The sequence below is a fragment of the Schistocerca americana genome, chromosome X, assembly GCF_021461395.2.
Source record: "Schistocerca americana isolate TAMUIC-IGC-003095 chromosome X, iqSchAmer2.1, whole genome shotgun sequence".
Lineage (NCBI taxonomy): Eukaryota > Metazoa > Arthropoda > Insecta > Orthoptera > Acrididae > Schistocerca > Schistocerca americana.
The window spans coordinates 697,330,310-697,352,748 of NC_060130.1; the positions used below are offsets into that span (position 1 = coordinate 697,330,310).

The 22,439-nt window shown below is 42.5% G+C and overlaps 1 protein-coding gene across 1 annotated transcript in view; it reads left to right on the forward strand.

The window, feature by feature from the left end:
• The window catches only part of LOC124555288 (probable E3 ubiquitin-protein ligase makorin-1), a 114,567-nt gene that overhangs the window by 19,755 nt on the left and 72,373 nt on the right, over window positions 1–22,439 (forward strand). The window contains exons 2-5 of the mRNA XM_047129161.1: window positions 2,892–3,448; window positions 8,415–8,500; window positions 8,599–8,804; window positions 17,702–17,913. Of these exons, the coding sequence (XP_046985117.1) occupies window positions 2,925–3,448; window positions 8,415–8,500; window positions 8,599–8,804; window positions 17,702–17,913 (1,028 nt within the window). The 5' untranslated portion in view covers window positions 2,892–2,924. The remainder of the gene's footprint in view (window positions 1–2,891; window positions 3,449–8,414; window positions 8,501–8,598; window positions 8,805–17,701; window positions 17,914–22,439) is intronic.

The window sequence follows — 22,439 nt, forward strand, 5'->3', positions numbered from 1 at the left end:
CCATGTATCCCCAGCGATTAAATATATCACAGCTGGCCATGCCACTGGAGTCAGGATAGCTCCACAGCCCTCTTTGTACTTTCTGGAACCTCATTGATGCTCTTCCTGCACTTCTATGGTGCAAAAGGTGGTTATTCAGGCTTTTGACAGGTGGTCACATTAATGCGACTGGACTGTCTATTACATTCTTCCTGAAGTTGTGGGGTATGTCATCTGTCTCGTATATCATGCTCACCAGCTGAAATAATTAAGTCATGATGGGCTTCCCCGAGCATCTCAATAATTCTAAAGGAATGTTTTATCTCTAGGGCCCTTGGTTAAACTCGTGTCTCTGTGTTCTGTCAAATTATTCTCACACTATAACTCTCATCTTCATTTATTTTCCTTCCATTCTGTAATTTTACCTTTAATTCTCCTTGTGTAGTTTTGTGTGTAGTTTTTCCACTGTTCAGCTTTCTCTTCTGATGGCCTGAACTAAAGTGATGGTGCAGCCAATATCACAGCTATAGGAGGGTGTGGACAACAACCACACAAGAGTCTATTAACTTGAAAGTGATGTCCGCAGCTCGTGGTCTCGCAGTCGCGTTCTCGCTTCCCGAGCACGAGGTCCCGGTTCGATTCCTGGCGGGGTCAAGGGTTTTCACCTGCCTTGAGATGACAGGGTGTTTATGTTGTCCTCATCGTTTGTTCATCATTTCTGAAAGTGGTGAGATTGGGCTCAGCAAAAGTTGGGAATTTGTATGGGTGCTGATAACTGCGCAGTTGAGCGCCTCACAAACCAAACATCACCAACAACTTGAAAGTGGCCAAGGAGCACATCGCTGAAAATTTGATGTATAACCAGTTGACATGGCTGGAAGCCAAAGTATATTTTATTTAGTCATATTGTTGGGAGGTGATGCATTCATATAAAGAGGATTTTAGCATATTATTAGGATTCTGCTGGCTTTGTGCTGTTGCTAATGTAAGTGCTGAAATGAGATTATGTATGTTGTCAGTCAAGACTTGCAGGTTATTCATATTAACAGTATTATTCCTAATGTGTTCCGAACTTCAGTAATACATTTATTGATTGGACAGACTCCTTAGGGATTAGGGGATAGTTCTGGGATAGTGGACAGCAGTGGTGACTGTTCATTGTCGCTAGAATAAATTGAAAAACTGACATCACATTTATTTGTATTGGTGCTATACAAGACTTACAATGTATTTTGGTTTCCTGTTAGCTCTTTTTGTGGTGTTAAGGGTGTAAGCTCACTGGACAACATTAGTCACCTCCTTAAAAGAGCACATTGGTTGCTTTGGAACACTCTGTATAATACGGAACTTGTGCCACATGACCATATGATCCTCCACTGCTGCTGATATGTTATGTCAATAAAATAGCGTGTGTATGCCAGTTAGTTGTTGGGAGTCAGTGCAGTAAGTTCGGTTAATCTGCAGTCATGACCAAATGGCAGAAAGGAGTTTCGCTGTGCATGTGACTGTGATGCGAATGAAATGGCCCGATGTGTTGCCATGTCAACTCGTCTACAAGGAATGGTGTATCGCTTATACCCATGCAACACAGCATAAGAACAGGGATTTCAGCTGCCAGGGCCTGGAGATGGGTGTCACACCTAATCACTGACAATAGGTTTCAAACCAGGCAAGATATGCTACTGTCATGAATGCAAATCTACCTCAATCAGTTTCCAAGCATACATTGTGAAGGGGCCTGCACGAAATGGCATTTTGACCCGGAGTACCTTGCAAAAGTTTGTTAGTCACAGTGACGCACAACTACATGTCTTCAGTGAACCAAACAGCAAAGAAACTAGATAGTAGCTGACTGGAGGTATGTAATGTGATCAGTTATCTCATGATTTTTCCTCTTCTGAAATAAAGTAATTCATTGAATGTACCAATAACTGAATGAGTTCTTTAGCCCTCAGTGTATGGTGGGTGTAGTTCAGGCTGGAGGTGTTTCTTTGGTGTTTTGGGTATGTTTATCGTACCAAGAGTGGGGCCGATTCATTTAGGTTACTGTGAATGTGGCATTGGATGTTAATTTCAACATTCTTGGAGACCATGTGTTGCCCTATCTTCTAAATTTTCACAGTAAATATCCTGTGGATGCTTCTGTCATCCAAGATGATGATAGCTGTATTTACTGGACTGCACGTGTAAGGTTCTGGTTCGACAGACACTGGTGCACTGTATTGCTAGAAAATGCCTCAGACTGTTTTGTACAACAGATGAAATTCAGCAGTTTGGTAGCTGTAGGGGGTGTGGTCATCACTGAATGATTTCCGCTTTACATGGCATGTGCGAGGTGGTGTTAGCATATGTTCTCCTCAGATGACTTACTTATTCTGTGTGCGTATGTTTATTTTATTGGGAAGGTTACGATTAAGCAGTTATAATTTGAGAATGACAGTGTTATTAAAATTTTTAACCATAGGGATAATTATGACCTATAAACATTTCACAGCTTAGTGCTATTCTGATATGGAAAGGGACAAATATGTTAATAAAAATGTTGTATCGCCTCTACAGTGAACTGAAGCTAAAGATAGACAATAACAATAATTTGAGATAAAATTAGATAACTGTTTATATTTTATTGTGTTATTAAGTTAGTGGGAAATATATCTGGCCTCACATAAGTGTTGTGCATGTGTAATTATTGTAAGCTTATGAGTACATAATGCTTGGTTCAAAACTATGGAATGTCAGTAAGATGTTTGGCAGAACACAGTTCTTTAGGTTACGTAGACTGTTAGTGTGATGTAATTGCTAAGTGACTGTCCAGAAAGTCATTTAAAACCTCCTTGTTGTTTTTCTGTAGTGATGGAAATACTTTGCTTTTAAAGAATAGTATATTAATGTAAACTGGAAATTTATTTCAGTTCAAACCACCGAAATTTATTGAGAGACCCAAAATGGACATTCCAGTCAAAAGTGATAATATGATGGAAGTCAATGGAGTTGGAGGCAATAGCAGTGATTACACTACTGATGATAGCTCAGAAAGCATCAGTCCAGATGATGGAAGTTCAAGTCAAGACCAAACAACTGAAGAGATACCCACCACATCGGATGATGTGCAAAATGATTCATACCATCACAGTAGACGTGAAGAATCTGTTTTATTCAGTGAGATTGATAAAATGCGTTTAGCAGACGTTGGCGTAAGTGACACTCCAAATGGAACTGATGGTGTTCCAGACACAGAAGTGGACAGACAATGTCAGAATCACAATGGTGAGACTTCAGGGCAAGGCAGAAATGCCTTCACACATTTTACATCTGAGTGGTCATCCCTGTTGGATAAAATAGAGGACTCTGTTGAAAAAGTATCAAAGAATTATGAAGGTTGGAGACCTGAAACTGTTGGTCAGCAAACTGGAAATAGTTATTGGCAATATCAGACTGATAACCTTAGTACTCCGGGAACCAGCAAAAGGTTAGTTTCACTTTGTTGTCTAGAAATGTTACTCTTAGAAACCACTTTTAATCTGCTATATTTACTGTCTGATCTGGTGGGTGCACAATAGAATAAACATGATTTTTACATTATAGGAGTGTAATTTCTCCATTCTTTTTCATCCTTGGTAACAGTGAATTTTCCATTCATAAGCATATATTAGAGATATTTTACTGTCACTCTTATGTATATGCTTCAGAAAATCTTGTTTTCATCGTCAAGCTTAGCATACTAAATTGAACTTACTTTGTTGGTGTCCTGAGAAATTAAATTTCCTGTGAACAAACAAAGTGTAAACATGGCATAGTTAACTTTGTTTCATGGTTAATCACATCCAGATATGTAGTGTTGATTTCCTGTAAAGGAAATTACAGGTAAGTTTAACTAGAATATCAGACATTCAAACCTTGTTGTGTAAGACTTAGTACACAGTGGTAAGGAGAGGTGGGCTACAGTGAGGTGTGGCAACTGTCATCATAGGAAAGTTCTGCAGGAGCAGAAATGATTAGTGAACAAGTAACACAGCAAACAGATTTACTAACTTCTCCAAATGTACGGACACTCACTACAACTGGTGCAACAAGAAACAGTCCAGCTCATGCTATTTACAAGGAAGAGTCTCCCTGCATTACAGCACAAATTATGGTATCGACTAGGCAGTGGCTGCGTAGTTTCATATAGCGATGTGGCTCCGAGTGTGATTGGGCTGATCGGCTGCCGCCAGCCATCCTGTATTGTGGCAGCAGAGGGTGCTCGTGGCACTGAGCCGCTGGAGGTGAGGTTCAGCAGGCATGCATCATTGGCTCTGCCAGATCCCACAAGACTACTGGTGGTGTCTCACAGAAACTTGTAATTCCATTTCTGTGATGCCTGTGGGGTGAAATCAATAAGTGTTACCACATCTTTTTACATCTCCTGCCTTACATTCATATACTGACTACATAGTTTTATGTGAAAATACTGACTTTGTTTGTAATAGTTCTTTTTCAACAACATTTCTACAGTAGTTCTTCTATACTTTCGTGCTCTGTAACCACTTAAGAGTGTAGATTATATTATGAAAAGTGTAGTTGCTACCCACCATATAGCAGAGATGAGATGCATGTGATCTAAAAGCTAAGCTGCAAGCACTGTAGCATTCTACATGGGTGTGACAACCAACTTGGTGTCTGTCAGCATGAATGTCCACCGACTGTGGCCAAGAAACAGCTGAACCACCCAGTTGCTGAGTGTACTGCACAACATGACCTCCTTCATTTCAGTGACTGCTTCACAGCCTGTGCCATCTGAATCCTTTGCACCAGCATCAGCTTTTCTGAATCTCGCAGGTGGGAACACTCGATGCAATATAGCCTATGTCCCTGTAACCCTCCTGGCCTCAACCTATTAGTCATTGTCCTTTACCCACCTATCCCCTTCCCTGTTCAAATTCCAGCATTACATAGCCCTCAATTCCACCAACACACTCAGTCTTTTTACTTCTTTCCTTGACCCTCCCTCTGTCTACCTTCTCAGTGTGTTCCTAGCTGCTCTTCCCTCTCCCCACATTGTCTCTGTATGCTGCCACAAGAAGCATCTTACTGTCCCTCACCCCTACCCTACTATCCCTCACTGTGTGTGTGTGTAAAAGCTTACTTGCTGACTTTTTTTGTTGTGCCTGTCTGTGACTCAGCATCTCCGCTATATGGTGAGTGGTAACTATTCATCTCATAATATTGTCATTATCCCATCCTGGATATTCCATTATGAGTGCAGATTGTCATACAAATTTTGCTGCTTTTTTTCCACAATAACCATTGCCAATTGGGAACCTCCTACCTGTTGTAAGAAGCTGTTAAAAGAAGGAAAAAAGTGAAGATTTTCTTGCCCAAGGCAAGCTTCCCTAGTTAATGACACTACAATGACAAGGATTCCCTTAAATTTGGATTTCACTAAACTGGTACTCCAACAACACTTCTGACTGAAAAAATGCGTGGTTTGATACTTTCATAGATTTTACAGAAGTGTTAACAATGTAGGGAGGAGAACATCTCCATTGGCACGTAATTCAGTGTGTGTGTGTGTGTGTGTGTGTGTGTGTGTGTGTGTGTGTGTGTGTGTGTCAGTCACTTGCACCCCTAATCTGCTGAACCAGTCAGTGCCTGTTGGATGTCCAGTGATGTTAAATATTAAAAGACCTCCTTTCATAGGTTCTGATGGGCTGTTGGGTATTATTAACAATCAAGCCAACTACAGAAGTTTGAGTTCAGGATGATAGAACAAAATACAGTTGAACAGCCAGAATGCATTTTTAATTGCAAAAAGAACATACTTCCTTAACTTTTTATTATAAGGGTCAGTTAAATAAAAGACAGATGCCAACAAAAGTATGTAAACTGTTTATTATTTCAAAAGTAACCACTGTAACTGTTAATACATTTACCCCACTGTGAGACAAGGCAGTTAATGCCTTCATGGAAGAATGTTTGCAGTTGCCTATGTAACCATGATTGTACTTAGATGTCCACCTCTATGTCCAAAGCAAGTTGATGTCCATGAATGTCATCCATTAGGACTCCAAAAACATGGAACCTGAACTGGAGTTCCTGAGTTGGGGATAGAACACTGCTGATCCTCAGTAATTGTAAGCCCTCTACATGCTTCAGTCACCACCGTGAGGCATGAGGGTGGAATGTTGTGTGTCATAGGGGCAAGGATCCTGGGGCAGCGATTTGGATCATGAGGATGGTACAATCCTGTATAAAAGAACTACAATAGAAAAGCATGCTACGTGTCATTGGGATGAGGAGTAGTGACGAAACATTAATTAAAGAACTACCTGTGGGGAACCTGCTGTTACCTCATTTGTATATGACAGAACCACACAAGTGGGTCTCTGTTGGTGATTCCTCATTTCCTTAGTTGCTTATGTGAAGCAATTGGGTCCTACACCAATTTACCAACTCCCAGCAGTTTGGGTGGCCTATTGGGTGGTATTAATAACCATACAACAGAGTGTGGCTACCATACACCATAGAAGTCTTCTCAAAACGAAGAAAGTACTAACAGTAACAGACCACATCCAGTGGTAGGCTATGCCCCTCCACAGGAAAGATGTCTTTCACAGAGACAAGACTAAGGATGGTGTTAGTCACTGGTAGGATATACTACACTATACCTATCCCAGTCACTTGGAGATGGCAGTTAGTAGCTGCTGTTCCTAAGCATTACAGAAAATTGTCATAGGCAGAACGTATTTCCCACCTTGTGGCCCACCTCTTTTAAACGAGCTCAAGAAGATGTAATTAGTCAACTTCGTAGGCGAGCTGTACTTCCAGGGATTTTAATACACACTATGTGCTTTAGGAGTTGGCCACCCCCAGTCCCAGCAGTAGAGTTCTCAAGAGTCTCCTTGCATTAGAAGATACCTGTTCCCCGAACAGTAGTAAAGTGACCCATTTGAACTAAACCACAGGTTCATCCTCGGTCACTGTGACCTTGTGTTTCCTTATCCTTGTAGATTTAATGTTGAATGACAAGTAAACACTGATCTATGTTGAAGAGGCTATTTTCCTAACTGGGTACATTTTTTTAGGCGGAAAATACTCAAATTGGGTGCCATAGAAAGCTGTACAGTCAGCTATCAAAGTAGAGGAGGCACCCAGGAGTAGGTGGCGCACACAAAATATTTGATCCAGCTTGCTCCTAAGCACAGATACCAAAAACTACTGTGCACCTTAAGAGGCAGTGTGTTCCTAGGTGAATTTAAGTATTTTGTAGTCATGGGCAGGTAAATGACTGGGAAGAATCTAGTCCAAAACAGTGGAAGAGAACGTACAGCCATTTGAGTCCTGAGGCAGGAAGTTCTTGGAAACCATAGAATTGAAGTTTCATATTGCCAAAATCTGAATAATTCATCTCAAATATTATTCGTCCTTCGCTGTTGACTTTGCAATGATGTTAGTGAAAACTATGGTATGACTCAAACTGAGACAGTTCTGGGCTAGACAGTGTTTGTATTGCGGAGGTTGAAGGGTTGATTCTGCGAGCCGTTTTGGTGCAGTAGGGTGCCTGTCATCACCATCCTGAACATTGACAGTGTCAGACATTCTCAAAAATGTTTCTAATGTGTAGCGTTGTGACAGTGTCATAGAAGTAATTTTTGTAGGGCAAGGCTAATCTCTGCAGTTTGTTAAATGCATACTTTTATATTCAGTAATGGGATTGCTAACCTGCTGTTTGTCAAACGATTACCATTGCCATGTCATCAGCCTGTTAAAAAATGTTTGGACCATGAACCTGAGGCTTTGTTGGCCAGATGACCATGTACCAAACAAGGTGATGCAGTGGTAAGACACTGGACTTGTAGTTACGAGGACAGTGGTTCAAATCCCTGTCTGGGTTTCCATATTTAAAATTTAAATTTAAAAACATTTAATATATGTTTTTTTCTTAAACTGAGATGCAGGCAGACAATGTAGTGCTTTTCCATGTTGGTTATACATGTGCTTGACAATGACAAGTAGTCAAAATTAGCTAGTCACACGATTAAATAAAATTCTCATTACAGCCTACTGTGAATCATGTTTACGTTTATTTTCTGTATTTAAGTTTTCCGTGATTTCATAAAATCACTGTAGTTTAATGTGGGGATGGCTGCTTTGGTAGGACATAGCCGATTTCCTTTCCCTTCCTTCCTCAATTGAAATCTGTGCTCTATTTCTAATGTCTGTCCAGGTTGATGGTATGTCAAACCCTCATCTTTCTTCTCCAAGTAACTGTGTGACTGAAACAGTTGTCTCTAGTGTTATCTTTATGAAGTTCATTGTCGCAGAAATGTATTTTTTGCAAGTAGTTAAATTCTTCAGGTGTATTTAGGCATTTTAAGTTTTTCAGTTACTAATATCTCATTAAATAATTAATTATGTTTGCTAATATAGATATTTCCACTGTTCCTTTCTTTTAGCTCTGTGCCTTTTATGAGTGAAGAGCAGGCAGATAAGTGGGCAAGTGCTCCAGAGTTCCATCCAGCATTCACATCGAGGACGGGACGTAAGAATTTCATAAAATAAAATTCCATTTGTACTAATCCAGTAGTTCATTTGCTGTAATGCAATATCATTAAACAAATATTTCTGTCCTTTTTATAGGAGTTAAGACATACGCTGAGGCAGTAGATCCCTATGCACCGAGGACACAAACAAAACTTGCTACAGGTGTACAGTTCTGTCCATATTATCATGTAAACAGAGCTGAGTTGTATCTTTGCCCATATCTGCATGGTGAACTTTGCCAGATCTGTCTTAATACCATACTAGATTTTGAGGATACTGAAGAGAAACGGGAACACATAAAGGTAAGAAGTTTGTTTTTATAACACTTTTGTGTAGTTGTTTGTTTGTGTGTAGTATAGAAAAATGTGTCTTATGGGTGTTACTTTGTGCAAGTCGATGTGCTTGTTGAGTGAGAGTTATTCAATGAGTGTGATATTTCTTTTTGAAAGAACTGGCAGAGTTAGTAATAGAGGTATATGGAGCCATTTAACAAATTTCATTTTTCAATTAGAATTTGAGGTGACTAATACTATGATTTTCGAAATGTACGTGTGGTACCAAACATGATCAGTGGACTGAACAACTGGAATGTTCGTGTAAAGGATGTGTGTCAATACTTCGACATTTAAGAAATTTCTTTAGTGCATGATTTTGGGTGTTCCCATGGAAGAATGTGAAGATTATTGAATTCCTGTAGAAGGATGCAAAAGTTAGTATCTGTACTACTGTGCTGCTAGTGTTGCATGTATCACTATTTGAAGTGAAGTTGACAAATGTTTGAAATTTACTCATAAAATCGGATGTTGTTACTTCAAAGAAACCAAGGGGTAGAAGAGAGCTTTACTTAATGAGTGATCATTGTCATAATTAAAACCTGTTAAAAGCCAGCATTTTGGTTTTATCACTAACATGTTACTTGTACCACCTTCAGTAACAATTTTTTTTTTTTGATCTTTTTTTTATCACTTAAAATTCTCAATTCATTATTGTTTTCAATGTGATACAGAAAAAGGGGTGGGGTTTATAATGAGATTAGTGCTTTCCAGTGGCAGGTGATTGGTTGCAGATTATTTGTTCTGTGTAGCTTATAAGCAGAATTTTAAAATCACTTTAGGATCCAGCAAAGAGAATTCCTGTCATGAGGAGTTTCTGAAATACAAAGAAGGCGATAAAGTTTTCGTAGAGATGTATGTTTGCAATGCAAAACCTTTGTTACCAAATTGGCAGTACAAGTAAAACCTTACTAATTCTAGGGAACTGGGACTGAATAGAGCTCAAATTTGGGAAAATGAAGTGACAGTTCAGAGACCTTCCATTTAAAAATAGATTCAGAACTTGATGTTCGCACTACTTTTGCGAAGAAAGTTGTTTTGTCAGATAACATATCACTTAGTTTGATTTAGCAACAATATTATAGTAGAAACTCAAACACTTGCTGTTAACACAAATGTAATACATCAACTACTGTACAGCTGTTACTACTTTATATATGTTATTTTTGGAAAAAGAAGCAATAGTTCTTTTTTTTCTGAAGAACTTCTGTTCCTAGCATCATTGTCCCACCGTCTTAGTATAAGCATAATTTCAGCTGGTGTCGTCACATTTTGTTGCTCCACGTAATACAGTGCGAACTCTAATGCTTCCGTTTTATCATTAGGACTAATTTTGTTGGGCACCAGTATCATTCTCTTCATCACCAGAGTCTGTTTCTTTTATGTACCATTTCCACAATAACAGTCAGTCACTTCATACTGGTTGTCCTGGTTCAAACACATTTGCCCTTAATTGTTATGTTTTTCCACACCCAGAAATATGTCGATTCAAATCCAACCACTGTTGGTTTTATTCTGATAGTGCCATTGTTGCTTCTATCTTTTTTTTATCCCCCCACTGTGTTTCTCTAAGAGAATTTTCCAAAAAATTTTGTTGTTTCTGATATTAAATGGTCCACCTTCTGCAGTGCAGTAGGTAACAATCTTCAGACTAATTTTTTCGGGCAGCTTCTATTGATTGGTACTCATTGTGCGTAGAGTGCAGAAGTGATCCCAATAACTTATGCCAATACATTTTTTCCAGACATGCCAGCTTTCCTTGCTCCATTGGTTTTAAAACGCTAATAAGATTGGGAGTAAAAAATTGTGATATCTCTACTACAAAGTTCTTCAGCTTCGAGATGATATCCTGCATTGTCTAGAGTGAAGATTGTCTTAAGTGGTAATTTTTTTGGTTGTCAACTGTTTCCTTTATCACCTGTCACCTGTGACTTCACCTATGCTCAGCTGTGCTGCTACCTTTTTATAGTCTCCCCACTGTGGAATATTTTTAGTGCTAAAACTTTCATCTCCTAAGAAACAAATTTTCTCTTGTTTTGGAGGGGTCAGCACTCATATTGACGCAAAATGGCAGGAACAAAATAAACATGACTGACTACATGTACACAGCACACTGAACCTGATCAGACACTGGCCAACTGGCAATGGGTGAAACAACAGTAATGGGTAAAGTGGGCACAATTGTAAATGATCTATGGGTGCACATCTTGGCTGCAGATGATACCCACTTCCTCCCCCCCTGCAGGTCCGGAGGTTGGAATAGGCCCGAGGTATTCCTGCCTGTTGTACGAGGCAAATAAATGGAGTTTCACATGTTTCGGCCATTATGTGATGGTCCCCTGTAGGGTTTCACCTCCATTCTTAAAAATTTTCCCGAAGAGTGAGCCAATTGTGGAAGGGTGCCTTACAAGGTGCATCGTGTCCATTGTGCATTGAGATCTTTAGCCCACTTTCTCATTGTCGCATTGCAGTCCTGCCCATTCTCCATCTCTTGGATGAGGACACCTTCCTGGGTACGTTTTCCACCATGCACTATACAGTGTCGATTTCTGCGTCAACGATAACCATAGACTTCATTGCACCTTATATCCAGCACGGTAACCAGTCCGTTTTGGTGGGGCTGTCATGTAACCTGTTGGTTGTAGCTCCCTGACCACACAGGGATCACTCTGTTGATGCCTGCACTGTTAACTCCCCACGTATGCCAAGGGGTAGATGCCTACCCCATGGGGCATCGGGACTCCCGGCAATGGCCATCCTGCCAGGTGGCCTTTGCTGTCGCTGGGTGGCACCCGTGGGGAGGCCCCCTGGTCGGAGTGGGTGGCATCAGGGCGAATGACAAGCGATGAAGTGTAGTCCATCATCTCTTGCTGGTGGTGAAACACCAGCAGTCTCTAAGCGATCATGAGCTCAATTCAACGCACAGAAGTCTGACTGCAAATCGTTCCCCTCTCAGGCCACACCATGGGAGGATCGTCAGGCTCAGGATGGCAGCGGATCTTATTCGCCCCAGTACCTTGTATGTTCGAGAGCTGATGGGCAATCTTTCATGATGATGAAGCCTCAGTTTTTGGTTGAGCATTTAGAGGACAAGTTCGGGGAGGTGGGGGCTTGTCCAAAATGAGATCTGGGTTAGTCTTGATCAAAACAGCATCCTGTGCTCAGTCGTGGGAGTTACTCGCTTGTGACAAGCTACGTGATGTTTATGTAACCATCACGCCCCATAAGAGGTTAAATATGATCCAGGGTTTCATAATTCACAGAGACCAGTTGAGTGATGAGCTGCGCGCCAATTTAGAGCGGTGAGGTGTACGTTTTGTGTGGTGTGTCCACCGGCATCTGAAGGATAAACAGGTTGCCACCGGTGCCTTCATCTTGGCCTTTCAGGGCGATATGTTGACCGAGAAGGTCAAGGTGATGGTCTACCGGTGTGATGTAAAGCCCTATATCCTGTCCGACGCGGTGCTTTAAGTGCTGGAAGTTCGGCCATATGTCGTGCCCCTGTACTTCCAGTGTCGTATGCCGAGATTGCGGGCGCCCATCACATCCCAATACTCCATGTGCCCTGCCTCCCATCTGTGTCAGCTGCAGAGAGCACCATTCGCCTTGCTTGCCTGACTGCAGGGTTCTCCAGAAAGAAAGGATAATAATGGAGTACAAGACCCTGGACCGACTGACCTACACTGAGGCTAAGAGAAAATTTGAACTCCTGCATCCTGTGTGTATGGCATCGTGTTACGCCGCCGCTACAACAGTTCTGGCACCATCAGCTCTGCCAACCCAGATGTCCTCTCAGAGCCGGAAGACTACACCTGCCTCCTTGATGGTGGGGGGCATTTCCCTCCCTGTTGCTTCTGCACCACCTACTTCAGGAGCAACACCCCCCCCCCCCCCTCCCAAACATTGGGGACATCCGTCCCCACTCCTAAGCAGGAGAAGCCTAAGTCTCCTTCGGCTTCTCTCGCTAGGAAGGGGTCCCTTGGGTCACTCCCTTCACAGGTTTCTTCTAGTGGGAAAGACGACACACATCAGTGGCTGAAGAGCCCAAAAGTAGCTGGTCGTAGGGCTTCACACTCGTTCTTAGTCCTGGAGACGGAGCCAATGAACTCCTCCCAGCCAGGTAAACCCAAGCAGCAGTGAGAGAAATCCAAAAAGAAAACCCCTAAGACCAAGGAAACTGCTGTGGCACCCACACCACAACTACCTACAAGCTCTGTGTCTGAGGATAGGGTGGAGATTTTGGCGTCCTCCTAGGACCTAGATCTCGCCAGACCCTCGGACACAATGGATATAGACTGCTCAGGCAATAAATCGATGGCAGCAGGTGACCCAGAGGGGTAAACTGCCTCATTGAATGTTCCATGCCTTCCCAATCTCACGATGTCATCCTCCAGTGGAATTGGGGCGGTTTTTTTCCACCGCCTGGCTGAGCTACGGCAACTGTTAAGCTTTAACCTGCTATCTGCATTGCCCTCCAGGAAACCTGGTTCCCAACATTGTGGACCCGTGCCCTCCGCAGCTATAGGGGATATTACAGGAGCTGTAGTGACTTTAATCGAGTGTCAGGTGCAGTTTGCGTTTATGTTCTACACTCGGTCTCTAGTGAACACGTGCCCCTTAAAACCCCTCTTGAAGCTGTGGCTGTCAGAATAAGGACGATGCAGGAAATAACTGTCTGCAATGTATAACTTCCTCCAGATGGTGCAGTACCCCTGAATGTATTAGCTGCACTGATGGATCAACTCCCTAAACCTTTCCTACTTCTGGGAGATTTTAATGCCCTTAACCCCTTGTGGCGTGGAACCATGCTTACTGGCACAGGCAGAGATGTTGAAACTTTACTGTCGCAATTCGACCTCTGCCTCTTAAATACTGGGGCCGCCACACATTTCATTGTGGCTCATGGTAGTTCTTCGGCCATTGATTTATCAATTTGCAGCCCAGGACTTCTCCCATCTATCCACTGGAGAGCACACGACGACCTGTGTGGTAGTGACCACTTCACCATCTTCCTGTCACTGCCCCAGCGTCAGGCACACAGATGCCTGCCCAGATGGGCTTTAAACAAGGCATACTGGGAAGCCTTCGCCTCTGCTGTCACCACTTAATCTTCTCCACATGGTGACAACTATGTGGTGTTTAGAGCAGGTAGCTACAATGATCATTTCTGCGGCGGAAAATGCGATCCCTCTTTCTTTAGGGTGCCCCCAACGAAAGACAGTACCTTGGTGGTTGCCTGAAGTCGCTGAAGCAATACAGGAGTGTCGGCGGGCTCTACAGAGGCATAAGCAGCACCCTTCCCTGGAGCACCTCATAGCCTTTAAACAGCTCCGTGCCCGTGTTCGCTACCTTATCAAACAACAGAAGGAGAGTTGGGAGAGATATGTCTCCACCATTGGGTGCCACACGTCACCTTCCCAAGTCTGGGCAAAGATCAAACGTCTTTTCGGGTACCAGGCCCCAACAGCTGTCCCTGGTGTTATCATAAATGGCAAGTTACGTACTGACGCAAACTGTGCGTCGGAGAATTACCCCCAGCCTTTCGCACATTCGAACGGCGGCTGGAAGGGTATGTCCTCTCATTTACTGCATGCTGCAGTGAATCCTATAACACCCCATTTATAGAGTGGGAGCTCCTCAGTGCCCTTGCGCATTGCCCCGACACAGCTCCTGGGCCAGATCAGATCCACAGTCAGATGATTAAACATCTCTCATCTGACTACAAGTGACATCTTCTCATCATCTTCAACTGGATGTGGTGCAATGGCGTGTTACCATTGCAATGGCGGGAGAGCACCATCATTCTGGTGCTCAAACCAGTAAAAACCCGCTTGATGTGGGTCACTATCGGCCCATCAGCCTCACCAACGTTCTTTGTAAGCTGCTGGAAAGTATGGTATGTCGGCGGTTGGGTTGGGTTGGGTTCTGGAGTCACGTGGCTTACTGGCTCCATGTCAGGGCCGCTTCCACCAGCATCGCTCTACCACTGATAATCTTGTGTCCCTCGAGTCTGCCATCCGAACAGCCTTTTCAGATGGCAACAGTTTTGACTAACGTAAAGCATATGACATGACTTTGTGACATCATACCCTTGCCACATTGTATGAGTGGGGTCTCCTGATTTTTATCCAAAACTCCATGTTGCTGCGTACTTTCCGTGTCCAAGTTGGTGACTCCCATAGTTCCATCCATATCCAGAAGTATGGAGTCCCTCAGGGCTCTGTGTTGAGTGTGTCTCTATTTTTAGTGGCCATTAACTGTCTAGCAGCAGCTGTCGGGCCCTCCGTCTCACCTTCTCTGTATGCAGACGACTTCTGCATTTCGTACTGCTGCTCCAGTACTGTTGCTGAGCGGCGCCTCCAGGGAGCCATCCACAGGGTGCAGTCATGGGCTCTAGCCCACGGTTTCCAGTTTTCAGCCGCAAAGTCGTGTGTTATGCTCTTCTGTCGGCGTCGTACTGTTCATCCAGAACCCGCACTTTACCTTAATGGCATCCACTCACTGTAGTGGAGACTTACCAGTTCCTAGGACTGGTTTTCAATGCTCGATTGACTTGGCTCCCTCATCTTCTTCGGCTTAAGCAGAAGTGCTGGCAGCACCTGAATGCCCTCTGTTGCCTGAGGAACACCAATTGGGGTGTAGATCACTGTACACTGCTGCAGCTCTACAGAGCCCTTGTCCAATCCCGAATTGACTATGGAATTGTGGTTTATGGTTTGGCAGCACCTTCAGCATTGCATTTACTCGACCCTGTGCTCCACTGTGGGGTTTGATTAGTGACAGGAGTTTTTAGGATGAGTCTGGTGACCAGTATACTGGTGGGGGCTGGTGTCCCTCCACTGCAGATCAAACATGCACAACTGCTTCCAGTTACACAGCACACATTTGTAGTTCCCCTGAGCATTTGAATTACAATCTCTTCAGTCCATCTCCCTCATCAGCGGCCCAGATTAGGGCTAACAATTGCGGTTCCTTCTCTCCGAAATGGAGTCCTTCCCTTTACCACCTTTACTTGCGGTCCGTCCATGGTTTACACCTCGGCCACAGCTTTGTCTGGACCTTTTGCATGGCCTTAAGTACTTCATTAACCATGCCGCTCTCCGCTGTCACTTCCTCTAGATTCTTGAAGCGTTCAGGGGCTCTGGAGAGGTTCACATCGACGGCTCAATGGCTGATGGTCATGTAGGCTTTGCATATGTTCATGGAGGACATATTGAGCAGCACTCCTTGCCAGTTGGCTGCAGTGTTTTCACTGCAGAGCTGGCGGCCGTATCTCACGCTCTTGAGTACATCCGCTCATGCCCTGGCGAGTCATTTCTCCTGTGTACTGACTCATTGAGCAGCCTACAAGCTATCGACTAGTGCTACCCTCGCCACCCTCTGGTAGTGTCCATTCAGGAGTTCATCTATGCCCTGGAACAGTCCCATTGTTCCGTGGTGTTTGTGTGGACCCCAGGACACGTCGGAATCCCCGGAAAGAAACTTGCTGACAGGCTGGCAAACCAGGCAGATGCGGAAACTGCTACTGGAGATAGGCATATCCGAAGCTAACCTGCGTTCTGTCTTACACCGCAGGGTTTTCTGGCTTTGGGAGACAGAATGGCAGAACAGCACGCACAACAAACTGCGTGTCATTAATGAGACTATGAATGTGTTGAAGTCTTCCATGCAGGCCTCTCGCAGGGAATCAGTTGTCCTCTGCCGGCTTTGCATTCGCCATATGTGGCTAATGTTTTGCGTACCTACTCCGTCACAAGTACCCACCTCAGTGTCGCTGTGGCTCGCAAATGACAGTCGTCAACCCCTTGCTGGACGGCCCACTTTTAGCCGCTCTGCGGCAGACTTTTAACTTTCCCAGAACCCTGCCTTCGGTGTTGGGCGACAATGTCTCCACAGCAGCTTTAGTTTTAGGTTTTATCCGTTAGGTTTTAGAGCATATCCTTTGTCCCTCTGTGTCCTCCACCCTAGTGCTTTTAGGGTAGAGGTTTTAATGTGTTGCAGAGTGGCTGGATTTCCCTTTTTATTCTCGTGGTTGGCCAGCCACTGTAATCTGCTTTCATGTTTTACTCTCTTCTGTTTCTAGCGTCTTTGTTTTCTTGTTCTCTTTTGTCCCTTTTAGTGTTTGTTGCTTGCCTTCGTTCTTGTGGCTTTTCCTTTCTTTCCGTTTTGTGTTATATGTTCCATCTGTTTCATTCTCACACTTGTGGCATCGTTTTATTAGGAACAAGAGACCAATGACCTCATAGTTTGGTTCCTTCTCCCGCCCTTAAACCAACCAACCAACCAACCGCACACTCACTTCCTCTGTATTTTTTATTTTATTTGTGGTGTTCTTTTGATTTTTTAACGTAGTCATGTCATGCACCTTGGATCAAAGGGAGGTTTGGTTTTACCAGAGCTTGGATTACTGAGGTTTACAGTAGTTGCCTATTGAGAGAGATTCTGTAATTTCAGTGAAAACTGGTGTTTGTGCAAATTTGGAACATAGACCATGGGAAAACATTATGTAACTAAGCCACGTTGGCAGATAAAACAGTAGCAAGCAGTCCGTAGCTTGCAGTGACTACATAATATGCTCTAATGTATTGAAAGTTTAAATTTGCAATCCTAATCAGCTTCTTGATGGTAGGTATGTTCTGTTAACAGTTTGCCTCAGATAAGGAAGAAGTTTGTGTATTATGATCAGTTGAAGTATGATGGCAAGAAACACCAAATGTTCGATATGTGAAACATTAGCTGGCCCTTAATATTTGCATAGTCTTTCTCATATCTACATATCAAGTTTTTAGTTTTTTTTAGTTTTTAATAAATGTTACAGATTGTAGATCAGAATCTGGTATAAACTATTAACTTCTCTTTTAATTTAGGGTTGCCTTGGAGAACAAGAAAAGAGGATGAAAATGTCCCTTGCCATCCAGAAGTCCAAAGGGATCACTTGCAACATATGCCTGGAACCTGTGAAAGAAAAGACTGCAGGAGAAGCTCGTTTTGGTCTATTGCCAAATTGTAATCACTGTTTTTGCATCACGTGTATACGAAAATGGAGGCAGGAGACACGATTTACAAGCCAAATAACCAGGTATTTTGATCAATTGAATAGCAACATTATGAAAACATTTTTGGAATATTGTATTAAATTTAATTGTTTGGATCACATCAATGTAGTTTTATATTAATCCATAAGATTTCCAATGCACATATTTCTTGATATAGTTTTGATCAGTGTTTATTTGTTCCAACATTTAATGTGAAAATGATAATTAGGTTGTTAAGTATTCCTTTTGAAATTAAAATTGAGATTGTTGAAGGTTTCTTTTGGAATAAAGGAAATATTATGTTTTATATTATATCTGTCGTTCTGTATGTAATTCTGTTAACAAACAAAATATGACTGAAAGAAAGTGGGAGAGTGAGAGGGATGGAGTGGCAATCACTCAAACAAAGTCGTTCCATTTCAGTCAGCATGGAAAAGCATGGAAAATTATGTGACCATAAATTTTAGTTTCACTGTATGATTGGAAGGAAGTGATCACTGAAATGAGTAACAGGATAAAGACATTTGGAGAAAGTACCTCATGCAAACTGGTGATTGGGATGTTGGCAGTTTTTGAACTGTTAAGTGCAACTGCATAGTCACACTAGAGTAGTGAGCTTGCTCCGGTTATCTCTTGTACTACCTTAGCAGCCAATGAGCTGACGAAACTTAGCAGGAGCTAATGGAGGGGCCAGTCATTTGACTGTTGTGTACTTGCTTAACGTATCTGGGAAGCTTCTGAGTAAATAGAAGCTTCTAACAAATATGTTCCCTCCTGTTGTCTATGGTGCTATCACTGATGATGATGATGATATGGTCATTTGACAAGACAGTGAATAGATAAATGAACACTGTACTATAATGTACTTCATATGTCTGCCTCAGAAGCAAATATATTAAAGTTGGTATAGAACCATGGTTCCCTCGTGCAAACTCTGTCGGGAAAAAAATCAAAATCGTGCGTGCATGTGTAGGGGTCTCTCTCTCTCTCTCTCTCTCTCTCTCTCTCTCTCTCTCTCTCTCTCTCTCTCTCTCTCAAGAAGGAAGAGAGCAGGATTTCCTGCAGAATTTGTCATATGTCAGCCATTGTTTATTAACCTATGTATAAAGTGCACCACACACAAATAAAATGGTTTTGCACCATTCCATTGTGGTTTTGCAATGGCGAGCCCATACTAATTCCTTTTTTGTTGCTTCAGCTAACACAGTGGTAAATTGTGTTGTCATATGTCCAAGTGAGTAGCAGTGATGCAATATAAGCTGTGAGCTAGGTAAAAAAAAATTTACAGTCCATGTAAGGAAATGACACACATGATGAGCTAGTCCTACAGTCGTTGCATAATGAGGCAGTTGTCAAAGAGATAGTGAGTAATCGAATAAGTGGTTGGCTGGGATCTGATGCCGCTGTGCTATTTAATCCTTAGAGTGGATCATTACTGTGGGGTAACACCTGTCTGCGGTAACAGTGATGTAATGAAAGCTTATTTCACCATAGTTTCATTAAACAGTTATTTAGCTCATATGATGTAAGTTTATTTTATCATTGTTTAATTAAACTAAGATTAAACTATGAGTCTGCTCTTACCTATTTATCTTGTTAACTTAGACACCTATTCTGTACTTGGATACAAAGTATACCACATGCCTAGTTAAGTTACGTAAATTGGTCCTCCCGCATTGGGGTTAATTCCACTGTTTGTGGTGGTGCTAGTGTGTACTCTGTTTACCTTCCACAGTGCTTAATTGATGCAGCTTCTCCTTGAAAATGGCAGGGTGTCCTCTTGTTGAAACAGTGGCAGTTGTCAATGAAGTCACTCGGCTGCATTCCCAGAAGTTATTTGAACATTATGATATGTCTGGAGAAACCCGGATCTCACGTTCCTCCCCAGCTTTATGGGGAGGAAATGTATGTTGTTTGCATAGGTTGGATAAACTTCACAGCAGTAGGGTAAAATTGCAATGTGCATGCTAGTTTTTGCTGAGGTGTGGTGATAAGAATATTGCAGTGTTTTCCCAAGTTGTGCATAGTATTAATTATCCTGCTTCCTGTCACACCAAGCAACTCACTGGCCTACCTCTTGTTTGTGGAAGGATCAATTATACTTGTAGACAGCTTGATTTTTGTTTCTGTGAGGGGTGCTTTATGTTTACTTAGAGCTGATCCAGATACTGTTATTTTACTTTTGGAGAAGGACAGTGATACCATTGTTTTGGACAATCTAGATTACATTCAGAAGAGGCAGCGTTTACTGTCCGATTCAGTGTAACGTAGTATTGGTGCTGACCTCACAGTGTTGAGAGAGACTAATGACCTTGTGAATAAAAGTTCCTTATTGTGGAAGATTATCTAGTGTCTCAACTCTGATTGTGCTGTCTCCCCTAGGTTATATGACCTCCCTAAGGTCCACAAGGAAGGAGCTCCTCTTTGTCCATTTGTGAGTAACATTGGTGCTCAGACGTATCTTGTAGCGAAAAATCTTGCTATTCTGAGCCTTAAAGTAGGTTGGTGTAAGCACCACATTAAGAATTTGGCGAGGATCTTTGTTTGCGTAAGGTGGGTGTCTACTGTATTCGTTGCAATTGTAGCAAGTCATATATTCGTCAAACTATCAGGACAGTGGAGGACCGGTGTACTGAGCGGAAGCGGCACACACGCTAACAACCAGCAAGCGAATCCACGCTGCAGAACTTTGTCTCACTGGGTACCGGTCGTCCTATGGAATATAACACGGAGATTCTGGCATGCGCTTCCAACTACTGGGTTACTGTTATTAAGGAAGCTGTTGAAATTAAATTAGCAAGTAACCTTATGAATAGAGATGGTGGATTTTGTTTAAAGTCTGCATGGGATGCTGCTTTCTCCATTGTCAAAAAAGCTAGTGTCTGCGGTTCATGTGAGTGTTACCTTTCTGTAGTTTCTATGAAAACAAAGGTTTTAAATTCCCTTGCACAGCACTTACTTGGTGCAGTTACTCCTTAAAAATGACAGTGTGTGCTTCTATCAAAATATTGTCGGTTGTTGACAGCGTCACCTGGATGCATTCTCGTAAGTTATTTGAACATTGTATAAGTCGGTAGAAACTCAGGTTCATCTTTAAACCAGTGCAGCCACCTAAATTGTGTATTATTGCATTTACTTTGAGGACTACACACACACACACACACACACACACACACACACACACACACACACACACACACACACACATGGGGGGGGGGCGAGAGATAGAGATACATATAGAGAGAGATAGAGAGAGAGAGAGAGAGAGAGAGAGAGAGAGAGAGAGAGAGAGAGAGAGAACCATCCTGAAAGACGGCACCCACTCTCCGTTGAAAGAAAAATTATTATGAAACTTGTGTAGACTCTTGGAACACTTTCTGAACTCAAACTTAATAGGTACTTCAAACAGAATGACCTCCTATGTGCCAGTTAGTGTGGATTCTGAAAACAGGGTCAAGCAAAACCCAACTCGCATATTATTCATTCATCCTCAAAGCCATGGATCACAGCAGTCAGGTTTAAATTCTGAAAAGCATTTGACTCAGTTCCACACAAAAACCTAAAAATGAAAGTGTTATCACATGGGATGCAAAGATTGGTAACTTGCTTTAGATGTTTAGGAATGTAAAATTGTGCACTTCACAAAATGAAAAATGTGTTATTGTAGGACTAAAATATCAGCGAGTCACAATTGGAATTGATCAACTTGTACAAATACCTGAGTGTAGAAGTTTGTGTGGATGAGGAATGGAATGATTCCATAGGCTCACCTGTAGGTAAAGCAGAGACCTTGGGTCATTGGGAGGACACTGGGAAAATGGAATAAGTCTACAAAGGAGATTGCTTACAAAACCCTCGTGAGACCCATCCTAGAATGTTGCTAAAGTGTGGGGTACCCATACCACATGGGCCAAACAAGGGACAGCCAACACACACAAGAAAGGGCAGTGAGAATGATCACAGGTTTGTTTGTCCCATGGGGGGAGCATCATGGAGGTGATGAAAAACCTGAACTGGCAGATGGTTGAGGATAGATACCCACTGTCTTGCAAAAACCTATTTTCAAAGTACTGTTAAAATATTTCAGTACTGCATTGGGGTGGTTATCTACCACAGATGACACAATAGGATCATCTGCCCTTGCAGATGCTTCTTGATGGGAAGGGGTAAATGACTTAATTGCCATGTCTTTAGCTGCTTAGCGGAGAGTGGTATCCTCAAGATGACTGCAAAAATTGCTCAGTCTGGCTCACATGAGAACCGGATTGATAGATCACTTGCACTGTCAGGCAACCCTGAGAGACCACCAGCGGGTGTTGACAGCATCCCATCAGTACTTGTAGCAACAACTACGAGATGCCAGCATGTTTTGTGTGTGCCAAGCTTGCCTGAACACAACTGATGGCTTTGCACTTTTTGCAATTGTAGCAGTTAATGTGTTCAGAATGCTGGGTTGTAGTTCACTGAACGTGAGTGAGTGAACCAGAGTAAGTGAATAATTTTCTAATCCACTCTGCCATTCATTCCTATTGCTGTGTGCCATTTCTGTGAGAATTTTCACCAGAAAGAA